The 11,109-nt window shown below is 40.0% G+C and overlaps 1 protein-coding gene across 4 annotated transcripts in view; it reads right to left on the bottom strand.

The window, feature by feature from the left end:
* The window catches only part of SH3KBP1 (SH3 domain containing kinase binding protein 1), a gene marked incomplete at its 5' end in the record, with an annotated part of 236,129 nt that extends 226,491 nt beyond the window's left edge, over positions 1–9,638 (bottom strand). For all 4 annotated transcript variants that reach the window (XM_027775482.1, XM_014591386.1, XM_006157986.2 and 1 more), the window contains 1 exon segment: positions 9,515–9,638. In XM_027775482.1, coding sequence (XP_027631283.1) covers positions 9,515–9,638 — 124 coding nt within the window.
* Positions 9,639–11,109: the final 1,471 nt, after the last annotated feature.

Genomic DNA, 11,109 nt, shown 5'->3' on the forward strand with positions numbered 1-11,109 from the left:
GGCTGGCGGTAAGCCGGACGATGGGTTATGGAGGTGAGCCATGAAATGTCTTCATTGTTTGGGCATGACATTTCCAAGGCTTCACAAGCACAAAAAGCCAAGTTCCCAAAGACTAAGTTGAAGCTGCCATGTGACATCAGGGAACCAAGCTGTGAGGACAGATCAAGATATAATGGAAAGAAAATGCCCCTTTTCCAGAGCTATGAGTAAATATTGCTGCTATCCCCAACAATGCAACCAATGCAACCAGCTTCTAACCATCATGCACCTCTCAGTCATTACCTTCCATTGATCTCCCAGCTTTCCCAAAGACTAAGTTGAAGCTGCCATGTGACATCAGGGAACCAAGCTGTGAGGACAGATCAAGATATAATGGAAAGAAAATGCCCCTTTTCCAGAGCTATGAGTAAATATTGCTGCTATCCCCAACAATGCAACCAATGCAACCAGCTTCTAACCATCATGCACCTCTCAGTCATTACCTTCCATTGATCTCCCAGCTCCCTACCCAGAAAAATTTCTTTGGAACGGAGGGTCTCATGTAGGGCTCACCAGAGGTCAGTCCCCCAGATCCAAGGGGTGTCCTCTCAGGTCCCCCAGGCAAAGACTCCATGTCCACTTGCCTAGCACGTCAGTAAGTGTGTCTGGGTCCCTGCACCAGGGATTCTCAGTCACCTCAGCAATTCTATGGACCCCAGAACTCTAAACAAGCAAGCTATGTGGCTTCTTCTTATAGTCCCACATGTAGATTTCTCACCTGAACTCAAAATGGTAGCCAATCTCTCGTTAGTAGGGAGAGAATGAGCAGAGCTCTTCTTTACATACATTCAAGGTTTTCATGGTATCAAGAAAAGCAAAGGTGTCCTGTCTTTCAGTTAAAGCAGGTAGAGAAGGCAAGGGGACCATATGGACCATGTGGGGCCCGTGATCATTATAAAAACCACTCCTGGAATCAAAGGTTCAACACTGATCTAAGTCTCAGGTAGATCTGAACAACCTGGCTTCACTGGTCACTGGGTCAGGCTGCCTCAGCACAGTTTTCCTACCTAAACCAGGTCCAAGGAGATACTCTTAGACACAAGGTTCCAAGAAATGATCAGGGGAAAAATTCCTTTAACTTCTTACTTGAAAAACTACCAAAAGGACTGGCTTTCAAGCTTCAGATTCAGGGAATATTCTAGCATCATCTGTTTCTATGGCCACAGGCTTTAGAAGGCTCTTCAGTCATTTCTCTTGGTGCCAGCATTATCATCTCCACTCACTCACTCTAACATTCCCATGTGCGGTAGAATCTGAAGATTATCTTAACAATACTTAGACAGCTCCTTGCCCTGCATTTGAAAGCCCAGCACATCGCACTGTAGAGTCCTAACTAGTATCCAACAAAATGTGGTCTGTGATCAAAGATAAGCAGGTCTCTCTACCATAGGACATCTGAGAGCCTGTAATATGCTAATATGCATGTCGATTTCTACAAGGGTGTTAATGCTGCAGCTGTAGCTAAAATTTGACCAGAGAGGCAATTTTCTTTCTCTCTTTGTATGTCTGTCTCCCCCAACCCCAATCCCTCTTTTGTGAAACGTTTTGGAGGGCTATAAATCCACACAACACACTGGGAACTGCTGGCCTGGTTTCTATCTGAGCGTGTTGTGTTTGTTGCACAACTACTCCTCTCTAGTAGACAGAAATATAGAATAACACTCCTTTTTTACAACATGCCTTCTACAGACAAACTCAAGCACACTCAGGTCAAACTTAGGTCTCATGAAAAGAAGTCTACAATGGTGCAATGTAGTCAAACTCAGAGCTAGCCTCAGAGCCTGGTGTACTGTATGGAAGCTTATGCAGTTCCAGCATTCTGTACTGTGTGTCACAACATGATCAAACATTTGGTGTCCTCAGTTATACAGGTTCTCTGTTTTTTTTTTAAATTTTTTGTTGTTTTATTATTTTTATTTTTATTTACATTTTTTAATACATTCAATCACATTATTTAGCTTACAAGGTGATCATTTTAATATGTGAACATTTCTCCCCGATCGAGTTGATCAAAATATAATAACACTACCTCCCTGTCTCAACAATGCTGTCTTCATATCCCTCCTTCAAATGTTTTTCCCCAGACCCCAGATTCTCTGATTTCTAAAAGGTTAACCCAAAGCTCATGCCAGCAATATAAAAAAGCAAAATAGGAGGCCGGACTGACAAGTCTATGTAGAATATTTAGAATTCTAAATGCATTTTCCCACAGAAACAGTTATAATTGGTGATTAAGTTCTCAGACTACCCCACAATGTAGCTAAATTAAAGCACATCTGCAATATTATCAACTAATGAAAACTGGAAAATAATGAGATTAAAGAAAAGACTTTTTGTTTCTTAAAAATACTTAAGCTCAGTGGTATACTAAGTGGGGGCAGTCTATGCCTGTAGAGAATTTACAAACAATAATGGAGCCAACAAAGTCAGCAGGGTTTTTACTTTTACCACCTGCTGGCAATTGAAAACATCTCTAATAAAAGATTGCTTCATTGAGGGAAAAAAATGAGTTCAACAAGAAGTGAAGAAGCAGTTAAGGGTACTTAGAGCTATTAAGGAGGAGACTTTTGGCTTACTTACAGGGGGTTTAGTATGATCTTTTATTGTATCCAAATCAATATTTATACCTAGAGCAATGTCTTCAGGAGACCTTGTAATTAAAAAAATATTTTAAAGTGTATTTTTTTCATGAGAGTGAGAGAGAGGACAGACAAGCACCCTCAACAGGGTCTCAGGCCATGATTCCCTGTCCCCAGCCTTGCCAACCAATCAAGGATGAGAGGCACACACTCTCTGTAAGCACAGGTGGTTGGGGAAACCCAACCCATGATCTTCCATAGGTATCCAGCATCACTTCGGCAGTGCATTACCATTATTCTGCCAATTGGTATCCATTTTTTTTAATGTTTATCAACAATAATCTTGGTCAGTGGGAGTATCACAAATAGAACAAGGACCAGGAACCATATTCTATGAGTTCAATAATAATTGCAGGAAAGAAGGAAAGGAACTAAAGAGAATATATGTGTAGGGAGGTGGTAGGTCAGAAGAAAATGATTAACAAAGAATGCATGATCCTTGATGGGATACATGCTTTAAAAACCATGCTGTACCCCCACAAAGATACACAACAGATATATGTAAACCATAAATTACAATATAAAAAGAGAATATATGTGTAATGTGAGAATCTGTGGGTCTGAGATGAAATCGTATGAATTGTGTGAGTCACAGGAACCAAAGGCATCCTGGAATAAGATTCTCTTAAGAACAAAGAAAAGGAGGTGGGCAAGAGGAGAAGTTTCCTGGGAGAACCACCAGGTGGAGCCACCACCAAAAGCTGACTTCATGCATAGTATTCTGGGTGGACCTGGATAGTTTAAAACCACAACTATTCCATGGACACTCATTACGCTAGTGTTAAAGTCTTGAAACCAATACACAGAGATTGAAAGAAAATAAATATAACAGAAGAAAAATTCTAAAAAACCGATTTGTTCAGTGACTCACACATAAAAATGTACAGAGAATGTACAATAACAATACCCCTATGGTTTTTTTCCCACCCATTCCACTATCTACACCTCTAGGCCCAATAGGCAATACTACTCAGGTAAGAAAATGAACAAGAGCAATGTGTAATCCATCAATCCCTGGTACTAACATGGGTTCCTAATAAAACCTGCCATAAATGTAGCCAGGGATCAGTTAATTTAAAAGATTTTTTGAAGGCTCTTTATTATCCAGCTTTCAAGAATGAAGGCCCACTGTGGGAAAAAATACTATAGATTCATATACGGGTACACTCACAGAGAGGTATATATTATTGAACGACTACCCATCATCCTCATTCTCATTCACTCCCAGCTGCAAACTTTACTTTGGTTTCCTCTAGGAAGGACCATCTCAGGTGATAGCCAAGAGCTTTCATATGAAATAATGCTTTCTGCCGATCCTTACACTTCTGTTAGTCCTTAAAAGCCAGTTCCTTAGACAAAATCAACAGGTGATTTGGGGACTCGAAGAAAAGTCTAACCCCAAAGGCCACATTTTCAGATGCCTAGTTGACAGGGGAATTCACATTTGTTTATTCCATAGGAAATTTGAAAGAAATGGTCTCATTTCTACAAATACATTCCCATATTTTGCATCTACCTTAAAGAAGAAACCACTGGAGAACCAAAGTAGTCGACATTCTCTTTATTAAGGACACTTTTTTCAATCTTTTGTTTATAGTTTCATTTCCAACAAAAAGCCCATGGCCTACCAAGATCTATGCCACAGCTTCGGAGTCATGCTGAGCGTTCAGTGCCAGCATATGTGTGTTTGCACACAGGTGCACACACTCATACCCTCACCCACAGTCTCACAAACAAGTCCAACAGGTATCTCAGGAATATTATTTTGGGCAGCCAAGTAAATGCTAAAACATTTCTCCTAAGGGTAAGGGGACAAGGGAGAGAGGTTGCTTGTTCAGATCTGTTTAGGGATTAGGATAAGTAGTGCTAAAATGAGGAAAAGAAGAATAACCATTAAGTAACATTCTTTTGACAGCTACAGGAAGCAGACCAAAATGAAGAGCCCTTCTGTGCAGCAAATATGAGGCCCAGGGTAACATAGAAGGGCATGTACGTATCACCCATCCACACACAAATGAATGCCGAAAAACGTCTGCACTAACTTTTAAAGCAACAGTGTGTCACCAGAGGCTGAGCAGTCATTAATCCCACTGCTAAATAAAACTTTTCAGTCAATCTTGTCTGAAGGACAAAACACACTAGAAACAAACCCACAGAGCAATGTTCCATAATCAAGTTATACTCACATACTAATTCTGAGAGCAACCCTCCCCTATATGTTCCCCTGAATCTCACGTGAGGCAGAAGATCTCACCTCACAGCATCAGAGTTGGGCCTGTTACAAATAACATCTTATAAAATGCCAGAGTTCTCAGCATTTATCTCTGGAAGGAGCAATAAAATGCAATGCATAACAGACCTTAAATAAAGATGGTAAAAGCAGTTTATCTTTCAGAAGGCAGATGCCAAAGTAGCAGCGCGACTTAAAAAGATGATTATAAAATACATTTGATATCAGGAGAGCATGACAAGAACAGTAACAGCAAAGAATAATAAATGTGCAAAATACAATAGAGACTTACCAAACACTGAATTCATGATAAACTGGAAATAGAAACAAGGACATATAAAGCTAACCAGAAACCCACGGAGTGGCTTCACATTCAGAATGACAGAAGTAAAAAAGAGACATACCCCCACCTTGCCATTCAAAAGACATAAGAAATGTGCAGCACTTTCTCAACATTTCCCAAGTGACATGACAGACTGGAACTGTTTGCAGGCAGGACTGGCTGGTGGTTTTCTAGCTTTTATATCTGCCTCGGCACCAAGCACAGGGCCAGGTGCACAGTAGGCATGCAATAAACACATGTCACTGAAAATTCATTAGTATCCATCAAAAACTGCGGAGGGAGCAATGTCCAAAATTACAGGCAGCTAGAGGGGTTCAGAGAGAGGCAGAGACACATCTTGCCCATGTGGTCAGCTAATGATGCCAACAGAGCTCTGAAACAGAATCTGGTCCTCATACAGGCCAGTGGGGTATTGATTACAGCCTGAATACTTAAAAAATCACAAGGATAAAGTTAGTCAGGAAATTCTGCTAAGGATGAAACCCAATTATTATTATTATTATTATTATTATTATTATTATTATTATTACTACTTTAATTTTCCAGAGTGTGTGTGCTCTTGCCAGAGAGAGGCAGAAAACGAGGGAGAGGAAGAGGGAGAAATCATCCCCCTAGTGGGGTGCCGTCACACCACAATCTCTTCTCCTCCATTTCTGCATCCTATTGAGATTTGGGGCACACAAGCACATGCACCTGGAGTGGTTTTCAAGTCGCTGGGGCCAGGATTCGAATGGCATGATCAGCCATGTGGAATCCATCTCCTTTAACCACCAGACCACAGAACCAGCCCCCAACTTATTTTTTTTTATTTCCTTTTAAATTCAAGTAGAAAAGAATCCATATTCAAATAGACAAAGTTCACTGCAGATTTTCAAGAACATATTAAAGGCATTTGCTATTAAATGTCAAAACTTTCATTTTATTCCATTTTACTTCTAAACTTGAGTTTTGGGTGCTTTTAAAAAGAATCCCTTTACCTACAAATGCTCCGCTTTAGGAGGGCCCATCATTCTCCTACACTGATAGGATGATCGAAGAAATAAAAGAATAAATCATTCTCAGAAGAAAACAGATGAGTATTTTCTGGTTCATGAGAATGTCTTTGGCTCCAAGGAAAATTTTCATATTTTCTGGCTGTAATACATCAACATACTGTAGTTTGGGCTAATTTTAGGATATACAACATTCACACTGCAAGCCTAAATGAAAAATGACTTGTTATTCCTCAGGAAAGGCTTGTTTCAAACAGGAAGCTTCTTCACAGTGACTTGGGTAAAGACCAGAGAAGGGGCCAAAGGTAGCAGCAGGCACAACTGTTCTTAAGGTTTTAAAACCCGGAATGGATAGCTCATGGCTGCCAAACTAACCAGGAGGGCCTGTTTTCTCTCTCCACTTCAGTCACATCTTCTCAAACGAAAAGCCCATGGAGTCATATTAATACCTCCCTAAATCAAATGTAGAAATCTGCAAAGGTTACAGCTGAAAACTGAAACTAACCAGTCCCTAAACTCATGTTTCCACAGTCCTGATCTTTTCTCAAAGCTATGAATAGCTTTCTTTAAGCCCAGGGTATCTTCTGGCCTTGTGCAGGTACCTAGGGAGGGAGAGCTCATCCCAGATTGTGAAACATTACAATCTGATTGCAACTGTTGTAAAATGAATCACATCACAAAATACAAATATAGCTGGACACAATCAGACAAACTTCTTCCAGCTAAGCCTATCTCAAGTTCAGGAACCAATGAAGTGGTTCAATTTCAGATTCATAATAGAAATAGACTTCAATTGTTCTTTATTAGTCAATTGTAAGTTTTATCAAATGATAAGGCCCAGATAAAGAAAATAGTTAGCTCATCTTTGCCAAAGCTGAAGGAAAAGAACTTGTGTTAATTCTGTTAAATTCTCACAGGGTCCAAGGCTAAATAACAAGGTGGACTTATACACTCAAAGATCCCACATTAGCAAATCAAATCCAGTCATTAATAAGCCCTGAAAGCAACTGCCCTAACAGCCATAACAACTGTAATAGACCAAAACACCCAAAAGGTATCTAGAAACAAAGTCTGATAAAAACAAAGGGGCAGGGAGACTTTGGTCATTTAAGATAACTTATAAAACTAAAAATTATTTGGATAGAAGTGTTTACAAGTAACTAGAATCATCCCACAGATGTAGCCTCAGATCCCAGTTTTAAGGGGGAAAAAAGTGTTTTTTCATTGATTTTGGGTGGGAAAAAATGTTGCTTTTGAGCTCAGTACAATGAACTATTTATCTGGCCTGACAAGGCCAATCAATCTACCCCCGCTGTTTATTATAAGGAGTGGTAGAATACTGTTAGTCTTAGTGGGTGGGGGAGGGCCCAAGGCAGCACTGGTCCTGGTACACAATGCTTCCCTTCAGCTGGAAATTTATGTTTGGCCCAGGTGACCCAGGAGGTCAGTGTGAAGCTTTGGACAGAATGAAGATGGTCCATTATGTGCTTCATATTTACAGAACGCTTCCATGTACTCAGGTCTTCTAGCCACTGGCATGTTCGATACATAAAATGCCTGAGAGTACAAAGTTGGTTATAGTCAGGCTGTAGACCTAAGGCAGAAGGCTTTTAAAAAGGAATGGAAGTCAGTGAGCCACCCCTTTTAATTCCATTTTTTGGTGACTGCAAAAATTCCTTAGGAGAACTCAAAGGTCAAATTTCCAGTTGTAAAGACATGATTATCTAAAAAGTTCTGTTTCTTTGTTGATTTAAAGTTCTCAGGTAGTTTTACTGAACTCATTCAGATAATTACTTTAATTCCTTACCTTAATTAATTCCTTCCCTTGTTAAATTAATTACCTAAGTCTCTTATTGACTTTATGAAAACATGGCTGGCTGGAGAGGCTTTGTTGTTGGCCAATGAGAGTGTGATTGCTGGGTCAGGCCAGAGGAATGGGAGGGCTCAGACCAGCCAGGGTGATTTGGAACCTCAGTAGAGAGATGCACTGACCTCAAGCTCTCCAAGTGCAATGAGTGCAGGTCTCAGGAGCTTCGGGGCTTGTTCACAAGAATGCAAGAGGCACTTTTTGGAAAGACTATAGTTTCATAGTAAAGTGAACTTAATTCTTAAAATGGGAAATACCCTGTTTTGATAGAAAGGGATTAAAAGAAAAGAAAAAAAAGAAAATTCTATAGATGCTAACCAGTATGGGCTTCTAGCCAACATTTTATCTGAATAATTCAAAAAAAGGAAATGTAACCCAGGGCAGCTGGAGGGGATAGAGGAAGAGGCAGGAAGGAAGAAAGACACAAAGCTAATGTTTCGAGCACTCTGGTCAATGGGCAGTTTATTAGACAAATTCTTATGCTGTCTTAATTTTATGAAAGATTAGCTGTTCTTCCCCATGGTTATGTAAACTTGCCTTCTTTTTTCCTTGTTAATGGAACCCTTTGCTAATACATTTCCTGCCTCTGCTTTCGAACAGCTCTTCATTTCTCTCTAAGGAAGTAATACGCCTGTGAAAAGCTGGCAGCTGAACACTAACCCACAGGGCATGCTCAGCAAGTGCCCAGGCTGGACCAAAGTCTGGAAAAACGAAGGGAACCTGTTGTACCCACAGTGTAAACTTGAGTAGGGTAACCTCTGCAATCTTATATTCTCTCTCACATCGCTGCAAACAACAATTATCTCCAAGGCTATTACTACAGGCAAAAAAAAAAAGAAAAAAAATCTCCGACAAGCTGATACCTGAAATTTTGCCTGGTGGTTTCAAAAAGGGGGAAAAAATTGTTAAAAGCTTCCCAGTCAAATGGATGTGTTAGTTGTATCTCTGCATGTTCTGCCTCATAAACCCAGAAAGGCAAGGTCTGGGAGCCCAGCAGTTAGGGAGAGAGAGACTTTGATAAAGTTTGCCTTCAATGAAAAGGAGAGTGTGGTCAGACACACACAACTCAGGCCTGTACCATAGCATTTTATAACTTTACCTTTCACCCATAAAAATAGATATGAAAATGAAACCCAAAGCCCTAGCAAAACTATCATCTACAAATTTGGTCCTTTTTTTCTCTTGCCAAGATATATTTTAATTATTTCTCTTTATTACAGTTACTGTATAGTTATTTGTCATGTGCGTGTGCACACGTGCATGTAGGTGTGTCCAAAATGTATACCAAAAACCAAAAGGGAAACATCATTCAATGTTTTAGCAATGTGAAATTTGACAGAGTTCAGCTAGAAGTTTCCAATTTTGTTTGCGTGCATGGAGGAGGCTCTTTCTCCTTTTCCATACCTCTCTTGTTGGTTCTTAAAATTGTTTCAGAAGACAGCAAAGAGTTTCCACCGGCTACTTCGTGCATGGGCTTTTCTGGAGCTTTGTTTGAGAGAGGGTCTTTCTTCATCTCTTTCTTTATTTCCTGTGATAACAGAGCAAAGAAAAACAATATTATAGTTTGAAATGTTAAGATAACTCTTTAATAATCTTCAGCTTCATCTTTCTGAAAATAAACTAGAGTGATGTCAACTCAGCTAACGCAATGTTTTAAAACACCATTTCCTATATTTTTGTAGGTTTTTTCCCCTTATACATGTTAGAGAAATTTCTGGTCCTATAAAGTAGAAAAATGCCCAATATAATGAGGTGACTTCCTGCGACTATGGCCATCCCACCATAACGAAAATGAGTGATACATAAAAGTGGCCATACAGCTCCAGATTCCATTGTTTCCTCAATGAGTGTTTACATTTGCTTAAGAGAGAAGTCCAACAATGAACAAATTTCTTAACTTGCTTCCTCAGTGGAAGCAGAGAGGGGAAAAAACTTTTCCTGCATTGTTGTTTTATTTTAGAGAACCAATTGGACACACTGATATGGCGTAATTGTCCAAGTCCCCCCACTTGTCCAAGACTCAAGCTTAATGCGGCCCCACCCAAGGCCAACACATACCCTTCACCCTGCCCCTTTCCCAGAGGAGGGAGCTTGTCCTGCTTAGGATCCCATCATCTATCCATTTATCCAGATGAAAAACTCAGCCTGTTCTACTTTTTGAACAATGACAAGCTTTGGCCAAGCAGGCTCACCCCTCAAAAAGCCATCTGATTTCTATTCTTAACAAAAGTTTGGAGAAGTATATTCCCAAATCACCACTGTGCTCACAATTACACCAGACTCAAATTCACTTATAGTCATCAAGTTGCTCTGGCTTTTCAACTCTTGACAGAGAAAAAATAAGAATGACAGAGTAAAATAAAGACTATCATTCTAGGTCATAGTCAGTAAAGTACAGCTCACCCTCCAATTTTTTAATAAAGTTTCATTAGAACACAACCACATTTGTGTGTTTCAATATTCTATATGGCTGCTCTGGTACTACAATGGCAGATTTAAGTAGCTATGACAGAGATCAAAGTCTAAAATATCCAGTCTTGTGCAGAAAAAGCTTACCAACCCCTGCTCTGGGCAGACTCTTACCAAAGCTCCATTAAGATCTAGATTTTTTTTTTAAGTTTTGCTATAGGGCATGTATACTTCCTGGAGACATACATACACACACACATACAGAGAGAGGGAGAACATGAGCGAGAGAGCAAAAGTGAGAAATCACCCTCTAGAGGGACGGCCATGCCACAATCCCTTCTCCATTCTCCTCTTGGGATTTTGGGCGTGCACACACATGCACCCAGCATGTCAAGCTGCCAGGTATGAGACTTAAACTGCAAAGTTAGCCATGTGGGATCCATTACGTTAACCTCCACACCACGTGATGGCCCCAAGACCTACATTTTTTAAAAACCTGATGGCTGATTTGTTTTAACTTACTTTAATAACTTACAGAATTATTTTCAAAAGCATTAATGGTCCCAAATGATAGCAACTCACAGATAGCA

Source organism: Tupaia chinensis, unplaced genomic scaffold (assembly GCF_000334495.1).
Source record: "Tupaia chinensis unplaced genomic scaffold, TupChi_1.0 Scaffold000567_2, whole genome shotgun sequence".
Classification (NCBI taxonomy): Eukaryota; Metazoa; Chordata; class Mammalia; order Scandentia; family Tupaiidae; genus Tupaia; species Tupaia belangeri.